This window comes from Dermacentor albipictus, chromosome 3 (assembly GCF_038994185.2).
Source record: "Dermacentor albipictus isolate Rhodes 1998 colony chromosome 3, USDA_Dalb.pri_finalv2, whole genome shotgun sequence".
In the NCBI taxonomy this organism is placed as follows: Eukaryota; Metazoa; Arthropoda; class Arachnida; order Ixodida; family Ixodidae; genus Dermacentor; species Dermacentor albipictus.
Genome location: NC_091823.1, coordinates 121,905,259 through 121,928,606, shown reverse-complemented (window position 1 = coordinate 121,928,606; position 23,348 = coordinate 121,905,259). Strand labels below are relative to the sequence as shown.

The 23,348-nt window shown below is 48.6% G+C and overlaps 1 protein-coding gene across 1 annotated transcript in view; it reads right to left on the bottom strand.

The window, feature by feature from the left end:
* Positions 1 to 2,731: 2,731 nt before the first annotated feature.
* The window catches only part of LOC139057905 (sodium-dependent noradrenaline transporter-like), a 65,400-nt gene continuing 44,783 nt past the window's right edge, over positions 2,732 to 23,348 (bottom strand). The window contains exons 10-14 of the mRNA XM_070536689.1: positions 21,667 to 21,795; positions 17,806 to 17,905; positions 7,365 to 7,465; positions 6,550 to 6,702; positions 2,732 to 3,081 (exon numbers count right to left, since the gene is read on the bottom strand). Coding sequence (XP_070392790.1) covers positions 2,869 to 3,081; positions 6,550 to 6,702; positions 7,365 to 7,465; positions 17,806 to 17,905; positions 21,667 to 21,795 — 696 coding nt within the window. The 3' untranslated portion in view covers positions 2,732 to 2,868. The remainder of the gene's footprint in view (positions 3,082 to 6,549; positions 6,703 to 7,364; positions 7,466 to 17,805; positions 17,906 to 21,666; positions 21,796 to 23,348) is intronic.

The window sequence follows — 23,348 nt, the reverse complement described above, 5'->3', positions numbered from 1 at the left end:
GACTACGTGAGGGCCTTTCTGACCAAACGCACGGCAACGGTGGGATTGGGGGACCTGCGAAGCGACATCTTTACCACCCCACGCAAAGGCACGCCGCAGGGCTCCGTGATCTCACCAATACTCTTCAACATCGCAATGATCGGACTGGCTCGAAGACTCAGCAAGATTGATGGCATCCAGCATGCAATATATGCTGACGACATCACGGTCTGGGTCAATCGAGGCTCCCTGGGACAGAAGCAAGAAAAATTGCAGGAAGCGGCCGAGTGCGTGGCAGAATACGTCAGAGAAAGGGGCCTGGCGTGCTCTACCGAAAAATCAGAAATCCTGAGAGTGGGAAGAAACCCCACCAAGGAAGAACTAATAGTAAAGCTAGAGGGACAAAACATACCTGAAAGGAGCATGATACGCGTCCTAGGCATGTGGATTCAAGGAAGCAAGAAATGCAGCCACACAATCAGCTTACTACAAAAATCGACAGAACAAGTAAGCCGAATGATAACGAGGGTGTCTCAAAGAAGAAGCGGAATGAGAGAAGAAGACACAATCAAGCTGGTCAGAAGCCTAGTGGTCAGCAGAGTCACGTACTCGCTCCCGTACCACAACATGACCAAGCACGAAAAAGAACAGACGGAAACGCTACTAAGGAAAGCGTATAAGACGGCGCTACATCTGCCTAGAAACACGCCCAACGATAAACTGTTACAGATGGGCCTGAGCAACACCTTCGAAGAACTCGCGGAAGCGCAGCTCGTTGCACAGATCGCCAGGCTCCAGCAGACTGCCACCGGCCGCAAGCTCCTAAAAAGAATAGGGCATAACACAGACGGAATAGAGGATCGGGCTGCTAGCATCCCAGACAGCGTTCGCCAGACACTGCAGGTTAGCCCCCTACCGAGAAACATGGACCCGAATCTCCACGCCGCCAGAAGGCAGGCACGAGCAGATTTCGTGGAACGAAACCTAGCCGCACTAGAAAACACCGTATACACAGACGCGGCCGTATACCCATGGGACCGCAACACTAGAATGTTTAGAGTCGCGGCAGCAGTGGTAAACCACACGGGAGAACCAATTAGCTGCGCGACCCTGAGAAACTGCACTGTAACGGAGGGGGAGGAAGTCGCCGTAGCTCTAGCGGCGGCTGAAGGTTACCGCAGGAACAAATCTCTGATAATTCTAACGGACTCCAAAGCAACATGCAGGAACTACACACAAGGCAGAGTTAGTAAGGAAGCACTGAGAATCCTCCTCAAAACAGAGCCTCCTAACAAAAAGATAAAACATAGGATCTTCTGGATACCGGCACACACCGGTATAGAGGGCAACTCAAGGGTGGACCGCCTAGTTCGCGAACTCACGCACCGAGCAGGGCAGTCGGAAACCCTAGAGGCCCCCTTAACGGTGGAGCCGACGTATGCAGAAATACTTAACCATTACAGAGGAAGGAGACTTAAATACCCCCCACCCCACACATCGCTCACACAACATGAGGCAGTAAGCTGGCGAAGACTGCAAGCAGGTACGTTCTTCAACCTGCACACATTACACAAAATGTTCCCTACCCAGTACAGGGATACATGTCCGTGGTGCGGAACAACCCCCACGTTATATCACATCACGTGGGAATGCAAGCGTAATTTCGCATTCCATAAAGTAAATAACCCAAGTGCGGAACAATGGGACGGTCTGCTCACCAGCAGCGAGCTCGCAGCCCAACGGGCAATTGTGCAGCACGCCTGCGAGGCAGCAAGACTCAGCGGTGCCCTGGAATAGGGGCGCCGACCTTGTGAAGCGGCCAGGACTCAAAACATGAAGACACCGGCCCACCGCCAATCTCTCTGAGATATAGAGAATTAAAGTTTTTCCATTCCATTCCATTCCATTGACCACCTGGGGTTCTTTGACGTGCACCTAAATCTAACTATATATATATATATATATATATATATATATATATATATATATATATATATATATATATATATATATATACGGGTGCCTTCGCACTTCGCCCCCATCGAAATGGTGCCGCCGTGGCTGGGATTCGATCCAGCGACCTCGTGCTGAGTATACCAACGCCATTGTCAATAAGCAACCACGTCTAACGTTGCAGGTAGAACTTGAATTTTCGGCTTTAAACAATAAACAGCGCAGCGTGTAGAAAAAAAAATGAGATGGCAGCAGCGACAGTAAATTTTGAGTGCTTAGTTCTGCTGCGTACATATTCAGGGCTCTTCGTGAAGCTTTGCTGAAGTCTAGTGCAGCATTTCACATATGGTATCAGTTAGTATGCGTTCCTATCATACATTGCATTCGGGCCCTCCGTTTCCTGTGTTCTCGTTGGTTACTCAGCGAGGCCTCGAGTACGGCAGCGTTGATGCCTTCACCCAAAAAGACCACCAGCTGGCAACGTTTCAGTTTTTTGCCCCTACACTGCCGCCGTTGAGACGTTCTACGAAACTCCACATTTGAAAACACGATATTCAGTCTCATAGTGGAAAATATAGAATAACGAAACAAACTAGGAGGCAGCATATTACGTCACGCGTACAGGATTCGCAAACCGCCTCCGTGAACTCATCGCTTTCGGGTTTTTCTGCTCATCCGCTGCTACAGACGGCAGACGCCAGCTCATTCACTCAATGAGCCGCTCGACGCTTTCGAATCGATAACGACGGCCACGAAGCAGTAGACGGCTTAACGATCGAGGCTTTATATTTGCCTCAGGCGCATCGCAGACGCAGCTTGACAACGCGGTGGCCTTTCTGCAAGCTGCAGTCGCATAGCTGCCGAATATGGCATATGGCTTAGTGAGAAATGTCGGCACGGGCGCATTGAAGGGCCAAGCGCCCGCGCATCCGGGGCTCAGCGGGACACGCTGGGAGCGCTCGCCGGCCAGCTGCCGCCGTTCTGGTTGACGGACAGCGACGCGCGCGACAAGCTCTTCTTGCCCCCTCGGCCGTCGGTGATCGTCGACGGGAGCGCGTTGCGCCCCAGCAGCGCCTCTTGGTAGCGAGCAAAGGTTTCGGGGTCCGAGGGACCGTAACCGTCCTCGGGCTCCATCGCTGCGTATATATCCTGGAAAAAAAGAAAAAAAGAAACAAGCGAGGTGAAGCAATAGAGGACTCGATCCCTCACGTGCTAGTGAAAGTTGAGAGAACAGGTGTTACCGTGGTCTAGTGAGCGCACTCTTAGAAAAGACAGATATATGAAAGAAGGCTGGAAGGCAGGGAGGTTAACCAGTGCGAAAAATCCGGTTTGCTACCCTACACCGGAGGAGGCGGAGATAATATAAGACAGACAGACAGACTGCCACGTTGTAGTGACGGTGAAGAACCTAGTGGCAAAAACTGCGAGTCGAGAAACTTCATTGAGCGAACTCGTGCTCAGGAAAACCGAGTGACACTCAAAGCACGACGACAGCGGAGAGTGCAGACGTCGATCGTCGAAGTTTGATCTGCGGGTCAGACGAGTCGTGGCCTCCGCGATCAGCTCCGGCGGTGCGGAACGGAGCTGATCGCAGAGGCCACGGACGGGTCATACAGTTTTATACAATAACTACTAGAGGGTACCCTGGCGCTGCGATCGTTCAGCCACCGTGGGAATCAGGGGAAGTAGATGGATTTGTCTGGTCTCCGTGCTTGTGGATTGAGACGCTCTTGTGGCTTTGTTTATTATACGCTTTATATATATTCACTGTTGTAAATTTCGACGCGATCTATACTTAGAATTCTAAGTGCAGAATATTCTGCCAACACGCGCAATGGCTGCTATATGCAGCGGCTCAACCTGCCGAGGTGGCCAAATTGAACGCGCCAGGCGTCTCAACACGCTGGCGGGCCAGCGAGAAATTCGGGAGGGCGTTCCATGCCGATGCATGCGTCCGTGGCGCATGGCAACAAAGGAAAAAGAAAGCGCCAGTGGCGGAGTGGTATCAATATCGGGCTTCTGTGCTAGAGGTCCTGTGCACGAATCCTGCCGTCGGACAATTTTAATAATAATTATTTGCTTGTTGATTACAAAGTACTTCGTTGAAAATGACGATTTTACAAAGTCGCTGAGCCATTTGAAGCCGGAAAGACGAAGTTTACGCAAATCCCTGTACTTCCCATAATTCCCGCGCTGGCTCAAGCGCTCCCATTGCAGCTCCCGCAGACACTAGCGCCAGCTAGAGTTCCCTCTCGTAATTATTGTACGAAACTGTATGAGGCCAACACCACCTAGATAGCACACGGCCTGCTCACTTCAATCTGTGATGTCACGCTACCTGGCCCGACTGCCATAGAATCTAATGGGGATGCTCCCGAGTAAGCCGCGGTGAATTTGACGTCACCGCTTTCGTCCCTCGTGCCTTGGCAATGGAAATTTCGGGCCAGGTAGCATGACGTCATGGATTGGAGTGGACAGGCCTTGTGCTATCTAGGTGGCGTTGATGAGGCGCGTCGGCCATTTATGCTTGACTCGTAGAAGGTTCCAGTGTGACCGCATGTGCGCGAACGAGGAGGGGGAGGAGTAAACTTCATTTTAGTACAGCAGATTTAGGAGACCTAGGCCCTCTCTACCTAGATGACGGCCTCGAGCCCTGATTACAATCTGATTTCGTTACAAAGGCTTCGCGGTGACAACACAAACAACAGATAGAATCGGCTACAAGAATCGAGAATGTGATGATACATACAGCAGTGTCCGGCGCCGAGCGATAGAGGTTAACATTTGCTAGGCGGCGAAAGGCGGTCACCAGAGAAAGATAAACAAGTGCACGTATCAACAGATAGATAGATAGATAGATAGATAGATAGATAGATAGATAGATAGATAGATAGATAGATAGATAGATAGATAGATAGATAGATAGATAGATAGATAAAGCACATGCATAATAATCGCAAACATTCAGAGCACAGGTGCATCTCACTCCGTCATAGCAGCTGTGGAAGGCGACGACGACGAACGCGCGAGCAATGGCACGAGCGCGTTCCGAGCGGTTACGCCGAGGGACGGCGAGTCGGCGACCCAGGCATGAAACTATTGGCAGCGCGAAACGGCACGAACTACACAAGAAAGACACACTGACAAGCGCTGACTATCAACAGATAACTTTATCGACAACACACACACACCCAGAAACGGGCTAACGCAGAGATGCGCGCTAATACCATGGCGCCATCTTGTAGTCTCGTGTGGCATTGTGCTTTCCTCCTCATTCGTTAGCCACATTCTCGTCCTCCGCCTGCCGCCTCGCGCTTTCACTGTAGCCTTCTACTCCGCTTTCCTCGTCGCCGTTGCCGCTCTTCATCCCCCGCTCCGCATTCGCCCTTTCATCTTTCTCTTTGCTCGTTCGCTCGTTTACGAGGGACGCTGAGGCATGCCGACACGCAACGCACGAACGTGCGCCTATGAGCTGCGCTCTAAAATGGGCCAGCGCTTACGGCAGCCGTTACCAAGTCATGATGGGAAGCCGGGCGCGTTCCCCCCTTGAAGAGGAAAGGGCACAATTAATTCATTCTGCTCACACTAACATGAGGCAGTAACTTGGCGGCTAACAAAGGAGCTTAAGAAGTTGAAGACTGTGCAACAAGTGATTAAACATGTTAGGCGTGGCATTAAGCTACACGGAGACGGCGGTGTGGATACAGAGAAAACGAGGTAGCCGATATTATAGTGCATACTAAAGCGAAATTGAGTTGGGCAGGCCATGTAATGCATAGGGATGGTAACCAGTGGCCTGTTATAGTTACAGAACAGGTTCCAAGGGAAGGGAAGCACAGTAGAGGACGGCAGAGAATGAGGTGCTGTGATGAAATTAATCAATCTGCAGGCATCGGACGGTGTCAGCTGGTCCAAAACAGGAGTATAATTGGTAAGCGATGGGAGAGGCCTTCGTCCTGCAGCAGACATAAAATAGGCTTATGAATTAAGGCGAAAGCCTTAAGTGGCTCGTACTTCCGATGGTCTGGAAAACGTGGCTTGCGGTACAGAAAGTCATCCGAGCTCGCCTCGCGCACACACGCGCTCGTGCCACTGCTCGTGCGTTCGTCGTCGTCTTCCGCAGCTGGCTCCGATGCAGCTCATCATGCCAAAAAAGGCAAGGTTAATTAAGATAGCGTTAAGTCAGGCATTCGAACCCGGGACCTTCGGTGGGAGTCGAACCCTCGAGCTTATGCGGATGTCGAACCCCACGGCGTTTGGTGTTAAGGCGAAGTTAATTAGGGCACAGTTAATTATAGAGTTGAGGCAGTTGAACCCGGCCACGACCTTTGGTAAGAGTCGCCACCCTCGACCTCTGATGGGAGTCGAAGCCACGACCTATTAAATTAAGGCAGCGTCAATTAAGCCACTCTGACCCGCGACCTTTCGTGGGAGAAAACAAGTAATGAGAAGTAACAACGCATTCGAATGAGAATGTCACGTGATTAAATGAATGTGTCTTGAGTACGCAGGCTTTCGCCTTCACCCTCTTTGGCGTACGCTAAACTGACTGTCATTTTTTTGGAGGGTGAAGTGGCCTGTACAAAAGAGACATGCCGCTGGGTTCGCATCACTCACGTTGCGGTTCTCGGCAAACGTGCGCATGACCTGCGTGATGACGGCCACTATGCAGCAGAGGATGATGGCCAGCTGGATGACGCCGGTCCAGGCCGGGTAAGAGTAGTCCAGCAGGCTCTGCCTCTGGGCGTTGACCGAGCCGAGACAGATTGTCTGCGAGTGATGACGATTTTGTTCTGGACATTGCCAAATTCAGCCATATTGTAGAATGCAGGCCGTCTTGCCCGCTTTGATTGGCTCGCAGGGCCGCTAGAACATTACTGATTGACTCAAAACGCAAACATGGCGCAACTGGGCAGTGTTCAGAATAACATAGTCTGACACCCGTCAGGTCTATTTTGGTGGGTAATGGGTGTATTCGTACACGACGAAGAGATACTTTTGCCTGCTGCAAGGGGGAGCGCAGCCAGCACGCACGTGACTACGACGTCACGCTTTCGTCAGGCGGTGCGGCGCGCCACGTATGCGGAACATCGCGTGCGCTTTTACTGGCTGCGCTCTGGCAAACCGCTCGCAAGTTCGTCTTTCCAAGTTTCTATGGTTCCTACAAACTTCTGGCGCAGACTATCGCTCTTCGTAGCGCGGATGAAACGAGGAATTTCGTAGCGAAAGCGCACGGAGTCGCCAGTACACACTAAAATAATTTACACCCTAAAAAGTGAAAAAGGGCGTAAATGTGTCTATAACTCACACCCTTAGGGTGTTATCTATATAAAGGACACTCTAAGGGTGTGAGTTATAAACACATTTACACCCTTTTTAACTTTTAGGGTGTAAATTATTTTACAGTGTACTCCGTCCGCGTTGATTCTCACCAAAAGAGCCACGGGGCAGAAGTATCGCCAGCATACAAGGAGATAGGCTGAAGGCGTCTGCCCCGACATGAAGTGTATGTCGTCGTTCAGCCGGACAACGCCTGAAAAAAAAATAAGAAGAAAAAAAAGGAGGAAGGTAAGGGGCGGAGGTTCTTGAGAACAAGGTTTTCTGAAATGTAATATTGTTTGCGACCGTTAAAACGTGCAATCAAACGGTAACGTGAACACGCGCGCAGCAGTGCTCGTTGTCATCAACAGGCAGGGGAAATGCACAAACAGTCCCGTCTGTGACCGCTGCAATGCCAGATGACTTAGTCAGCGGGATACCACTGCGCTGTATTCGGCTGCAAAAATAACTTTCGGAAGCGAACGTAAAGTACATCTTCAGCCGCGAAAGTACTTGATGGCATCAGTTCTTGTCGCGTGTATGTTCTTAAGATTTTGTTTCCGTTGAGCGCACAACGACAAAGTCGGCATCCGTAATCAAACTGGGATATGAACGAAAGGTGCGTATTCGAGTCGGTCAGCCAGTGTGAATGGACGAAGTCTACTTCTTCGGGCACCCACATAAAAGTTTAGTGTGCTAAGAATATCATGCTTGGCAACCGCCTTTCTGGTGGAGGTTGACCGGGGAAGTATCGTGAAAACAGTACGCGCCGACGAAGAAAATGAAGGCGTCTTCTTTTAAACGCGACAGCGTTAAGGGCTCCGCGTCGCAGAAAATCGCTTGTCGGCGTCCGGCGTCGGCGTCCCCGTGTGCGAAAATTTAGGTATATGTACATGACACGCCTTGCTATATCACACGCGGTATGTGCGGGTTATAGTGCCACATGATTATATCACTAAAGTTGCTCGTGTACCGTGTCTTACATTCTCGAAGTTATTCCTTGGAATTTTCAGAATGGCAGCCCACAAACAAATGTCATCAAACAAAACGTCGACAGCGCACGCCTTTCATGTTAAAGCTGAAATATTAAAGGTGCGAAACAATAACAGAAAACTGAAAGTTATTTTCTGGCGCGGCTGCGTACTACCTCCGGGATCGGCCCACGCAAGAGGCCGCGTTTCTACCAGAAAGCTCGCCTTCGTGCATAGCGTTCGCCGCCAGCGTTTCCCTGAATACGTTACGGGTTACATAAGCTGCATTTTCCCCGAAGCGCGTGAAGCAGTCAGGGGTCTTTTAAATGCCCTCGTACATTATAGAGCGATAGCTCTACCACTCCAGGTACAAACCCAGAAAACTCCTGGTTCCGTATATCTGACCTTCAAGCTCAGCCAAGGTCAAACTGGGATTTAGCCTGCATGCCACTACCGGCGGCTTCTCCATACGCCGCGTGGGCGCCCATATCTTGAAAGCGACCTGCGATGTGCACAAAGTGCGCCGAGTGCTGATAGCTTCGTATGCGCTGCGCTTTCCACGCTTTCCGACGGCGCTGAGCAGCGTCTGTGTCCTTTCCCAAATCAAGCGAAACCACGCTATTGCTCGACAAACTTGGTTTAGTCATGTTCAACCGCGGGATACCTTTAGTGTGTAACCAAAGCCATGCCTGCCGTGTGCTGGCCACCCTTAGTTCCCACGGGCTCTCCCGTGCTTCCTAGTCTCGCCGGCAAGCTGTCTGGCCAACGCCGTGCATCGCGCGCTGTATTGCCTGTATTACACAAGAAAAAAAAAAGAAACATCTCAGTGACCTTCCACGCTGTGAACAAGGATGACCAGCGAAGCTGTGTATGTGGGCCCCTTAATGGCGAACTGCACCTGGCCCACGTATGGGGAGTGCTTAACGCCTGCTTCACCTCCGCCGCGGTTCGGCCCGGCATTGCATTGTCTTCGGGATCGGCCCACGTATGGGGAGTGCTTAACGCCTGCTTCACCTCCGCCGCGGTTCGGCCCGGCATTGCATTGTCTTCGGGATCGGCCCACGTATGGGGAGTGCTTAACGCCTGCTTCACCTCCGCCGCGGTTCGGCCCGGCATTGCATTGTCTTCGGGATCGGCCCACGTATGGGGAGTGCTTAACGCCTGCTTCACCTCCGCCGCGGTTCGGCCCGGCATTGCATTGTCTTCGGGATCGGCCCACGTATGGGGAGTGCTTAACGCCTGCTTCACCTCCGCCGCGGTTCGGCCCGGCATTGCATTGTCTTCGGGATCGGCCCACGTATGGGGAGTGCTTAACGCCTGCTTCACCTCCGCCGCGGTTCGGCCCGGCATTGCATTGTCTTCGGGATCGGCCCACGTATGGGGAGTGCTTAACGCCTGCTTCACCTCCGCCGCGGTTCGGCCCGGCATTGCATTGTCTTCGGGATCGGCCCACGTATGGGGAGTGCTTAACGCCTGCTTCACCTCCGCCGCGGTTCGGCCCGGCATTGCATTGTCTTCGGGATCGGCCCACGTATGGGGAGTGCTTAACGCCTGCTTCACCTCCGCCGCGGTTCGGCCCGGCATTGCATTGTCTTCGGGATCGGCCCACGTATGGGGAGTGCTTAACGCCTGCTTCACCTCCGCCGCGGTTCGGCCCGGCATTGCATTGTCTTCGGGATCGGCCCACGTATGGGGAGTGCTTAACGCCTGCTTCACCTCCGCCGCGGTTCGGCCCGGCATTGCATTGTCTTCGGGATCGGCCCACGTATGGGGAGTGCTTAACGCCTGCTTCACCTCCGCCGCGGTTCGGCCCGGCATTGCATTGTCTTCGGGATCGGCCCACGTATGGGGAGTGCTTAACGCCTGCTTCACCTCCGCCGCGGTTCGGCCCGGCATTGCATTGTCTTCGGGATCGGCCCACGTATGGGGAGTGCTTAACGCCTGCTTCACCTCCGCCGCGGTTCGGCCCGGCATTGCATTGTCTTCGGGATCGGCCTACGTATGGGGAGTGCTTAACGCCTGCTTCACCTCCGCCGCGGGTAGGGCCGGTATTGCACTATCTTCGGGATCGGCCTACGTATGGGGAGTGCTTAACGCCTGCTTCACCTCCGCCGCAGGTCGGCCCGGCATTGCACTATCTTCGGGATCGGCCTACGTATGGGGAGTGCTTAACGCCTGCTTCACCTCCGCCGCGGGTCGGCCCGGCATTGCACTATCTTCGGGATCGGCCCACGTATGGGGAGTACTTAACGCCTGCTTCACCTCCGCCGCGGGTAGGGCCGGTATTGCACTATCTTCGGGATCGGCCTACGTATGGGGAGTGCTTAACGCCTGCTTCACCTCCGCCGCGGGTAGGGCCGGTATTGCACTATCTTCGGGATCGGCCTACGTATGGGGAGTGCTTAACGCCTGCTTCACCTCCGCCGCAGGTCGGCCCGGCATTGCACTATCTTCGGGATCGGCCTACGTATGGGGAGTGCTTAACGCCTGCTTCACCTCCGCCCCGGGTAGGGCCGGTATTGCACTATCTTCGGGATCGGCCTACGTATGGGGAGTGCTTAACGCCTGCTTCACCTCCGCCGCAGGTCGGCCCGGCATTGCACTATCTTCGGGATCGGCCTACGTATGGGGAGTGCTTAACGCCTGCTTCACCTCCGCCGCGGGTAGGGCCGGTATTGCACTATCTTCGGGATCGGCCTACGTATGGGGAGTGCTTAACGCCTGCTTCACCTCCGCCGCAGGTCGGCCCGGCATTGCACTATCTTCGGGATCGGCCTACGTATGGGGAGTGCTTAACGCCTGCTTCACCTCCGCCGCGGGTCGGCCCGGCATTGCACTATCTTCGGTATAGGCCCACGTATGGGGAGTACTTAACGCCTGCTTCACCTCCGCCGCGCGTAGGGCCGGTATTGCACTATCTTCGGGATCGGCCTACGTATGGGGAGTGCTTAACGCCTGCTTCACCTCCGCCGCGGGTAGGGCCGGTATTGCACTATCTTCGGGATCGGCCTACGTATGGGGAGTGCTTAACGCCTGCTTCACCTCCGCCGCAGGTCGGCCCGGCATTGCACTATCTTCGGGATCGGCCTACGTATGGGGAGTGCTTAACGCCTGCTTCACCTCCGCCGCGGGTCGGCCCGGCATTGCACTATCTTCGGTATAGGCCCACGTATGGGGAGTACTTAACGCCTGCTTCACCTCCGCCGCGGGTAGGGCCGGTATTGCACTATCTTCGGGATCGGCCTACGTATGGGGAGTGCTTAACGCCTGCTTCACCTCCGCCGCGGGTAGGGCCGGTATTGCACTATCTTCGGGATCGGCCTACGAATGGGGAGTGCTTAACGCCTGATTCACCTCCGCCGCGGGTCGGCCCGGCATTGCACTATCTTCGGGATCGGCCTACGTATGGGGAGTGCTTAACGCCTGCTTCACCTCCGCCGCGGGTAGGGCCGGTATTGCACTATCTTCGGGATCGGCCTACGTATGGGGAGTGCTTAACGCCTGCTTCACCTCCGCCGCGGGTAGGGCCGGTATTGCACTATCTTCGGGATCGGCCCACGTATAGGGAGTGCTAGAGGGGAAGCTTTAGCTCGAGTGCTCTTATCCAAATACATGTTCTTTATTCATTTATTCAAGACATTCCTTACAGAAATGACTTGGGGGATGCGACAAAAGGCACTGAACGTGCCTGACTGGGCCTCGCCACCCTTGGCAGCTGCGGTCACACAAGCACATAAATTGATAACAAAAAGTATAGAATACAATAGCCGCAATTTGAAACACGGTAAAACTTAAACTTCAATAAGTGTTCTTCCCTTTTTTGTTACATCAATAACATAAATACAGATGCAATCAGATACATTGTACAGGTATGTCGAAACAACAGTCGTCCGGGTTCAGAAAGTATATCGGACTTTCACAATAAAAAGTCAGGACACAGAGTAAGCGGAAACCAACTGGGATCAGTCTGGCACGATTTTTAATCTGTGTTAAGAAAAAAATTTCTGAGCATTTTTCTGAAAATGTGCACTGAGGTAGCTGTAACGAGTGCTTCAGCTATTTCCGGATATTCGTTTAGAACGTCTGGTATCATAAAGCTTAGTTTTTGATCGCCATATTTTGTACAAGAACGTGGCGTGGGTATTAAATTATTTCGTAGGCAGTACGGACCAGGTTTCACTTAATATTTGGTTTGGAAAGGTGTTGTTTGGTGCTGATGCAATATTTCTAGGGCCAGTTTATATTTATACAACTTATGAATAGGCAGTATTTCATTTGATTTAAGAAAGGGTGTAGTGTCTTCAGAAAGTTCTAAATTTCCGATTTCACGCACCGCTCGCTTTTGCAAGGAAAAAAGACCGTCTAGGTTGGTCTTAGTCATTGTTGACCATACTAAGAAACAGTAACATAAACGGGAATGAATAAGCGCGTAGTATATCTGCCTTTTCACCGCAGATGGGATATAATATCTCACTTTATTTAAGATTCCAACAGCTCGCCCTAGCTCACTTCGGAGCTTGTCAACGTGAGGCGTCCATGAGAGGTTTTCTTGAAATGTCACCCCCAAAAATCTAACTGATACAGATTGTTCGATGGTAACGTTCTGAAATTTTAAATCTAAGTTTACAGTCGGGTGGTTTCCTCGCGGCCGGAAGAGTAAATATTTCGTTTTACTGATGTTTAATTGAACTCTATTAGATTGAAGCCACAAATCCAGACCTGTTAGCCGTTCGTTAGCTCGATGAAATGCCTCTTACATGAGCACCTAAGAAGAATACATTCGTATCGTCTGCATATAAAATTAACTTTGTATTTTTGGTAATGTTTACAATATCGTTACTGTATAATAAAAATGACGTTGGTCCAAGTAATGATCCCTGTGGTACGCCAAATTTTACAAATCCTAAGTCCGAGTTTACGCCATTTATGCATGTAGATTGAGCTCTCGAAGTTAAGTAGCTTTTTATCAAAGACCAAGCTTTGCCGCGTATTCCATACGATGGCAATTTCTTTAAGAGCACATCGTGTTAGACACATGCAGTCAAAAGCCTTTCTAAAATTCAAAAATATTCCCAGGGTAACTATTTTTCTTCCAATGTTGTCTAGTATGTGCTCCTTTATTTCAAGAAGTGCACTTTCAGACGACTTGTTTTTCCTAAACCCGAATCGTTCGCTTACTATTATATTGTTTGCCGTCAGAAAGCCAGAAAAGTCTTATGTGTTATGTTCTCCGCTATCTTTGCAAAGATAGGAAGCACTGATATTGGTCTGTAATTGTTCTTGTCTTTAACGGAGTCACCTTTGTGTATTGCGGCCACACGGGCTAACTTCATTGCGTCTGGGAACACTGCGGTTGAAAGAATAAGGTTGACAATGTGCATAAGGGGGATGCTTACCATCTGCGCGACAGCTTTTAGTGGTCTAGCTTTAATGTCGTCAGCTCCAGCGGCGCAATCGTTTTTTAAAGCCAATATGACATCAGTTATCTCATATTGATCAGCGGGTGACATAAATATAGTATTTTGACAGTGTGTTTTCACAAGATGTTCGCAAGGTATTTTAGCGCGGTCATCTGCGGAAGCACCCACGTTAATAAAGTGTTCGTTAAACAAGTTTGCGACCTCGATGTCACTCATGGGCTCGCTTTTCACACAAAACACGTTTTGGCAAACTTGTCTTGCCTATAATGTCCCGGATCGCCTTCCATACAAGACGAGAATTTCCCACAATTTCAGAAAAATTTTTCATGTAGAATTCTCGTTTTGCTTTTTTGATATCAGCACTTAATTTGTTCCTCACTTTCTTAAACATTTGAAGATCACCTTCACATCTTGTGTATAAGAACTTCTGGAAAAGTCTCTGCCTGTGCTTAATTCTGGTATATAATTCATGCGATATCCAAGGTTTTCTTGTTCTTTTGTGTTTTTTAGGAGCTTTTAGCGGGAAGGAGGCATTGTCGGCAGAAGTAGAACACTTCAGAAATACATTATAAGCAACATTTGGATCGTTTTCCTTTATGACACTATCCCATTTCTGTTGTTCCATGAGTTCTTTAAACCTTAACATGTTTTGTTCCGAGTAGTCTCTAACCAGAGTTTCTTTTTCTAATGTACGCTTTTGTTTCCATGGTATTAGAGATTACACCTGACTTAACTTCATCAGGGCAAAAGCTTGCAACCCAACATCCTCATGACGATGTTGAATAAAAGAATTGAATTGAATACACAGGTCTAATATCGTTCCAGTACTTGAGGTTACACGGGTAGGCTCGTTAATTACATTTCAACAACCATATATATGATTCGAAAAGTTCTCTGAAATGCAGGAAGGTAGCATTATTTTCAGAAGCATCTATATTAAAGTCGCCGACAAAAACACATTCCCGGTTGATTTCAATACTACGCACAAATACTCCTTCTGCAAACTGCATAAATTCGCTTATACACTCAGATGGCGGTCGGTACACGACAGCAAGAACTACGTTATAGCAGTGAATAAGAACACTCAAAATTTTCGCTCACAATATCATAATTTGGTGGAATTTGGTACGGCAGATCCGAAAGGGCATACAGGGAAACGCCACCTCCACGCTTCAATGAACGACAGGCTGACACACAGTCATATCCCGGTAGTAAAAAAACAATCATCTGGTGTGAACCATGTCTCACTAAATCAAATGAAGTCGAATTCATGGTTTAGGCTCGATAAAAATAAGGCAACCTCATAAAATATATTACGGAAGATTTGGCAGTTCAAATGAAATAAAGAAAGCGTTTGCTCATCCTTCAGCTGCACAGTATGATAAGCGATCTTTGACATGAATGGAGTGGCGCTTTCTTGGAAGTGTAACAGAAGACTGTGCTATCATTTCAGGTTTGCAAGATCATCCTTATCACGGACAACACCTGCACGTGCGCCGGCCTTTTTTTTTCACAAGTACTTTTCCATTTGCGTGCCAAACGAACGCGTAGCCAGATTCCTTCGCCCAGCGTTTTGCACTCGCCAGAAGAGCACGAGAGAACCGAGTCAGATTTTCGCAGATAAACATGTTGGTATTAGCGTCTCGTAACGCCTTCCTTTTTTTCCAGCCAAGCGTCGCGAATTGCTGATTTTGCGAAGCTAACAATTACGCCTCGTGTTTTACCCGGCTTAGCCGGAAGCCTGTGTAAGGCTGTTATGTCGCTCGAGCACAGTGGCTTAAGCTCCAGTGTCGTACCTATATCGTTAACCTTCTTCATCAAATCTTCGTCATCAGACTCCGCGATGCCGTGAAATTCAAAGTTCAGACGACGGCTGCGCCACTCTAGATTACGTACGTCCAAATTGAGCTGTGCAATTTCACTGGCCCCCTTCCCCCTTCCCGAGCTGTTCAACTCGCTTTGTAACATCCTTGGTTAACTCTTCTTGGGCAAGAAGACGCGTTCGAAAGTCGTAAAACTTATCAGAGAGTAGTTGGGACGGATGATTCGAGAGGCTCAAGCTTGGCAGACAAGGCCAGGAGAGAGTCAATCTTACTTTCCATTGCAAGAAGCCGAGTGATTAGCTCTCGATCGGACGGCTGTTCTTCTACGTATACGGGATTCACTGCCACCCTTGCATGACTCAAACTTCCGGGATTTATATGCGTTTCCTCGTTTCGATTTGTATGTATCCTCCGAAACACCACTACAGGGTCCAAGATGAAAGACAATGTCACACTGAGAACAGCTTATCGACGGACAGCCGTCAGCAATAAGGTGTCGGCACGCGCAGCAGCGTAACATGGTGTGTGCACGATCAACAACAGTTCCCTTGGCGAGAATTCGTTTCTCTCGACAACCATTGCACCAAATTTGACGCGGTTTGTTGCATTTAAAAGAGAAACTTAAAATCTAGTGACTGTTGGTTTCGGATTCTTGAGTTAGGTCGCCGATGTTTTATTAAAAATTGGCAAACATCAAAAATTTCCCGAAAACGAAACTATCAAATTTACAACTCATTAATTCAACAACGATAATGATAATACAATTCTATAAATTGCATCTAATAGTACATCTAAAGCGGACAAAATTGATATGTCGCATATGAATATTAAAAAAATTTAGTAATATGGAAATACATCTTTTGCAGAACTCTTGTAACCAACGTAGCGAATACACGTAAGATGTAAAACGACGCATAGAATTTGTCCGCTTTGAATGATCTAATGGATGCCATTTACAGATCCGTGATATCTGTTCTTGATGCAGAACTATGAATTCGTAAACTTCGTGTTTTTATGTTTTCAAACTGTCGAATATTTTAAAATCTGTTTAACAACATTCAAGCCTTAAATCGAATTTCCGCTTCCAACAGTCACTAGAATTTTCCTCTCTCAAAGACGCCGCAATTAAAGCGCTCGCGCGACAGCAGCTATACTGCGTCCCAGCTAATTATAATGTTAGGCGACGAATCCGATTGCGCAAGATCAACACGGCTGATACTCGACAGAGCGAGAGCACGTGCACAGCGTGATGGAAATGCCAATGATCGTATCCAAAGTAGCGAATAAACGCATTAAGTACGTTGTTGAGCAAGCGGAGAAAGTCCGAAAGGGCAACAGAAACGTATCCGTCGTAAAAAAAAGCGAAGAACCATTGGTCGTTTCTGCAAGAATCTGCGGCAGTTACCCAATCACGTTGCCCCGTCGCCGCCAATTGACTACGTCCGTTTCAAGTCGCCTATTATGACATATGTATCAACTTTTTCTCAGATTCTTCTTCGTTATAGCATATTGTATACCCAAATATTGCAGTTGTGATGAAGTAGTTAATCCTTTTGTTTAGTGAAGTCAAAACCTTTGCAATGACACACACGTGATTATATAATGTATTTACATTCTTTGTTCGCAAATACTACCATATGTACTTGCCCTTCCTGTTATAATCCCATGAGGGATTGACAGTATGTGAAATCATCAATATTTTCGAAAGCCGTTCATATAAGCCCGCCTCTCATGTGATATGCCCCACGGTGGAAAATAAACGAGTAAATAAATAAAGTAAATAAATACGAATTGCGACAAAAGCTCTGTCCTCCTTGCCACATATGTCTGCACCTGTGCGCTCATTATCGTCACATATAAATATACTAGATGCGCACCCGCTAATGCCACAAATCACTTTCATCATCATCATCAGCCTGGTTACGCCCACTGCAGGGCAAAGGCCTCTCCCATACTTCTCCAACTACCTTGGTCATGTACTAATTGTGGCCATGTTGTCCCTGCAAACTTCCTAATCTTACCCGCCCACCTAACTTTCTGCGGCAGCGGTGGCGTAGAGGTAGAACACCCGCCTCGCGTGCAAGAGGTGTATGGTTCGAATCCCGGTGCCGCGCAATTTTCCACCGGAATGAAAAAAAAGGAAAATCCGCGTGTCGATAAAATTGCATAAACAGGCCTGGAGTGTGGCCTGATCCCGGTGACCAGAACCGGTAACGCACTCACTCACCAGAGCAGGATTGGCCACCCTGGTGCAGTACTTGGCCACAACCTTCCATATGAACACAACAATTCACTTTGGTGCGCGATTCAAAAGCGCTCACGGAATTGCCAACGGCTTACCGTATCCGTTGACTAGCAGAAGGACTTCGGCCAACGCGATCCACGGCACCAGGTCCTGGTAGGTGACGTAATCGATCAGGTGGAGAACGTACAGGCCTCCCTGGGGAACCACGAAATTCGGTCAACAGACCTCGGCATCGCGGGCGCAAGTTCAGACTCGGTGACGTGGAATCGTCGGTGCCGAGAGAGACATGTATATATCATTTATATACGTGTGTTGAAAGGTTAGCTGTAGCGACAGGCGTGGCATGCTACTCCAGGTGAGATGGCAAGAAAAAGAAATGCGCGAATGCGCTATCGCAAAATGCCATTTGCACAACCACATTGAGGTCTGTATCTATCATAGCGTTTCTCACTATAACACCTAGAGGGTAATCTGGCGCCACCGTCTATGGGAGTTTCTTAAGGGGGCACCGTGCCGTCATGGGAATGACGGTATATGTGTCTGCGAGGCTCGTGTTGGCTGGTGTTGTAAGAGGCTTCGTCTAAGACGTGGATATGGTTACGCAAATAACGCGTTTTCAAAGTAAAATCTTCATAAAATGTTTCCATTCACGCATATTACATCTTTACTCACCCACGATGCATGACCAAGCGAAGAAAAGCAAGAACAGACGGCCAACTGTTTCAAAGCGAGCGCGAACCTTGTCGTCTGTCCTTCAACTTTAGCGGCCTGCTGATACTTTTTACGTAACATGTAGTCGTACACACAATAACGAGTTCTCATAGTTAAACAAAACATGTTTTTGCGTAATAATAAAGTTAAAACAGCTTTTCACGCGCTGTTCTAGTAGAAAATGGATCATTGTGACAGACGGAACGGTGCTTGCCAAGCGCGTCTTCAAGGTGTCCTGTCTCTACGAGAACGATGCCAATCCGAATCCACAATATACCGGCATTCCCATGCATACCACAGCGCAGCAGCGCCAGATTTCCCTCTAGGTAATGTAGTGAGAAACTCTATGGTATCTATAGCAGCAAGGTTACAAGCGCCTTAGTGGTGCGAAGTTCAAAGACGCTGCACGGTCGGAGAACGTCCCGCAGCTCAAGTCACGTGTTGTGTCGCGTGCTTGAGCAACTCCTCCACAAGAGCCGGCGGGGTCCTAAAGCGTCTGCAATTACGAATTAAATGTTCTAACTCCTGGTCAACACCACGGGTGGGACACAATCGCGCGCGCTGGGCAAATGAATATTCCAGTAAATAGTGTACCGCGTAGGGGAAATTCAGGCGAATGCGACCAAGCGGCAGTTGGCAGTTTCGATCAGATCACGTGGCATGTGAGCGTTGCAGTCCGAGTCGAAAAGATGATAATTGATGTGGAAGGTGCGAGACTACGGCTGTGGCTATGACTGACACAAGCGCCAATGCGTCACTTCCTTCACTATAAAAAAAAGTTATACTTTCCTTAACTGACAACTTGAATTTGAGCGGCTACGGAAACTGTTCGCTCAAGTGAAAGTTCGGTTTTAAATGAATTGTAAATGCGCAACCCCATGTGCTATCGTTGTGGAGATTGTAGCAGAACCTGATTGTTGCTTCGCTATAGCGCTCTCATTTGGACATTTTTATGACGATGCCAAACTGTGTCCAAGAGCGGACTTTAGCATATAGAGCGCCAAGTTTGGCAGACAAATTGCAACACAGTCGTCCATCCTGAAAGCCAGCAAAGAGCTACACGTAAATACTTCCTCCTTAAGGATTTCCGCACAGCCTATATTTCTCTCAGTCACGCTGTACACATTTCTTGTGCACTAAACTTGTTTATGTCACGCCCTGTTCATCAGTAGCAAATTGAACTCTAATGCTTACTCATAGTGTGGGGCTGTGTATCTGACACTATGTGCGAGCGCGTGGCACCTTTACAGCCTGTGTGAGTGCCCACACTGTATTTTGTTGCCCATCCGTGACTTCTGTACCTGGTTTCTCTATATCGTCAGTACACTCTTTCCTAATTCAAGGTAGCCAATCGGAGATATCCCCTGGTTAATTTCCCTATCTTTCCTTTCATCTTTCTCCTTTTTTTACCAAATTAGGCTTAATTTCACTTCGGTGTTCGGAGCATCCCTACATGTGATCGCTTTACGCGTAAAGCACCACCGCGTTTTACGGCAAGCTCCGCGTTCCGCGTTGTGTCAACAATGTTGAAGGAATAATTTTTGCTTTCTCGTGATGTCTGCAGCCAATAATTAACTTATGCATGCGCCCAGCTTACACAGATAGCTCTTCTTACGAAAAAAATATGCGATATTGCTAACTATATATATATATAAAAAAGAGAACTATTCTGTGATTGCAAGGACGCACTAGAAAACGTACAACGGATCATTCGATCACAGTGACTTGCTTTCATTGCAGTTTGCGGCATCTCGGTATAAAGTAACTTAACCTTGGCAAAATTTATCGGCGGACCATCATAATTCACGACCGAAATGGTTTAAACTTGAAAGTCGGCAAAAAAGTTTACCAGAACTTTATTTCATTCCGGTAGCAATACACGGACACTGAAGGCGCCTTCGCACCGTCGCCGCCGCCGTGCTGTGACGGTATGAACGGCGCATGCGCGGCCCGAGCTTATAGGATCTAAGCTTAAGCTACGGGTACAACGAAGCCTGGCGCACTGAGTGGGACACCCTTTCACGGTTAAAGCTCTGAATATTGCTGCACACTTCACGCGACCGCTTTGCTGGATACACTACCGTGTTTGACGGTACATGGTCTACGTGTCGCGCGTTACCGTCAGCAGGGGCGAAGAACAGTTTTTCTTCCTCGTAATGCCCGCCGCCAGCAATTACCTTGTGCACGCGCTTTGAGGCGGTAATTCAATTCTCTTTACGAATGAACGTGACGTGTCGGCTGTGCAATTAATCCACATTTAAATTACTATGTGCGCATTCTAGCGAGTTCTCGTCTATAAAAAAAAAAAGCATGATCCTACCACCTTCGAATTTCATCTGAACGGAATCTGCAGCGCTTTGGAAAATTTCAAGGAGCACTTAGTTATGAAAGTACTGCCACCACCGCGCGATGCTTAGACATTATGCTAGAACGCAAGGTCGTGGCTTCCACTCCCACCAAAGGCGGTGAGTTCGAGTGCCTTAATTAACTCTATCTTAATAAAATGTGCTTTCAATAACTGCGCCTTAATTAACATAAAATGTTTTGGGTTCAACTCCCAGCAATGGTCGAGGATTCGACTCCCACCAAAGGTGGTGGGTTCGAACGCCTTAATTAAATATATCTTAATTAACTTTGCCTTAAGAACCTTCATCTTTACTAACACCAAGGTCTTGGTTCGACTCTCACCAAAGGTCGAGGGTTGGTAGCCTTTCTGCTTCGTCGCGTGGTCACGCCGTGAACGCTGGATTTTCCGCCTCACGAGCCATTTACCGATCTCGCATTTATAAAATTAGGAACCTCCGACGCACTTTTAGCTATAAGCACGTATAGCATGCGCGTGTGCCTGGGTATTTCATTATATAAGCATCCAGTTCGCTAGCATATAGGCGCAAGTTCACCCCACTTCATAGCGTGGTCTTTCGGCTTGTCACCCAGCACTGTTTACAGCCGCTCGTTTCCCGAAGCGAGAGAGTCGTCCCGGAAGAATGATACGCGGTCTGTCCCAAAGTACGTATTGCGATTTCCAGTGCACGCATATTTCAGGCATCCATACTCAGCAGCCCCCACCATTCGTGACTGAGCGGACCATAATAAGCTGACGATGACGTCGCTAATGTGGCTTACCGTTATAAGCGATATGCGATATATATTGTTATGTGCAGTACGGTTGTAGGTACATTGCACCGCACACTAATCAATGCGCAGACTACGAATCGGCATGCACGTCCCGTCGTTCAACTTACGCCCGTGGCCGCGGGTAGGGACAGGATAAACATGACGACGCATGTGACCAGGGTGCATCGCAGGCGGTGTGGCCTGAGCCCCGGGTAGATGTCCATGAAGGTCGACACTCCGACCTCCAGGAACGCCGCCTGGTGGAGGACCGACGCGGCACGCATCAGGGACGAGCCATCGCGTCGGGCGAAGCAATAGGCTTAGCAACTATTAAGCCTAACAGTCTCGGGATTCCTACGTAGGAACGCACGCGGACATGCATTTATCTAATGCAGCTTAGAAATGCCGTGTTGTGGGCCTAGGTAGCATCTAGCTGTGGATAGGTTCGAGATTATATATATCGCGTCTGTAACTTAGCGCGTAAGTCGACAAACTTAGCAAATGTTCAGTTACCTTAACGACAACTTCGCTTTTGCAGAGTCTTCGCAACTTTTTTTTTTTTCAGTGACGTAAATAACCAGCGAATCGCCCATGTAAAATTCCTCAAGTGGCTAGGGTTAAGTGACGTGTCTCGCCTGCATTTTATCTCGAGGAGATTATATGGACCTTCACTTGTCGCTGCTTCAAAAGAGATACGAAAAAGAGCTTGTCTGTGCGTCGAAGCTGCTTTTTATTTGCGCCTGATACCGGTGTGCGACTCTCGACAGTGAAAAAATTCCGGTATACTGGCGTTTTGAGACAATCATTTTGAGCCCTGTGGGCCAATAAGAGTTGACAAGATGGTGATCAAATGCGACTACATCGCGGAATTTTAGTGTGCAAAAAAGCAGCCTCCTTAAGAAATCGGCCGGTTCTTTTGACATTTCCACCATTGACTCGCCAACGCAGGAGTTAAGTGAAATCTAAAGTTTCAAAAATAATCAGAAAGACGTCCAAGTTGATGATTTATTTATTTATTTATTTATTTATTTATTTATTTATTTATTTATTTATTTATTTATTTATCTATCTATCTATCTAGAATGACAATATTCCGGGAATAGATCATCATCATTATCACTTAGTGACTTTTCACTAAAGATGGAGTATTTTCATGCGCGACCCGTCACCATTGTCCAAAAAATAGTTGCCGCACTGGTTCGATCGAGACCAAGTGAAAGGCCGGTGTCATCTGTGGCAATCGCAAAGTGAAAAAAAAAGAAAAGAAGAAAAGAAAACGACTTTTTCACTAATTGAAACGGTCACGATTGCGCCACTATTATATCTAATAATTGATGTTGCACCGAAGCAGATTTACAGTTAAACAGAAGAAAAAGACAGGTGCACCGTCCATGAAGCAGATATACTAAAAAAAAAATAGCGAATGTCGAATAAGAGAGCGAAAATCGCTCTTTAGACGGAAAGGCTTGGCTCTCTGGGTTACGTATATAGCGCGCTCTTCCACGTAACTTTTCCTTTTATGTTCGCTATGGCAGCCAAGATAAATATTATCGAAACTTATGTTACTGCTTTGTTTGATCGCGTTAAGTCAACGACGTCACACCCCAAATTCACCCTAAAGTCAACAACCCTAAATTTATTGACCGATACTCATGTGAAATAATGCCCTTGGTAACGAACTGAGCATTAGCTCTGTTGAACTTAAAGCGTCCACGGCCAGCACCAAGCCTTGTGTAAAGGGACGTATAGCAGACTGGTGCAGGTCCGCGCAATCTGCGCATCGAGAAAACCATTCGTAGTGACGCTGAGA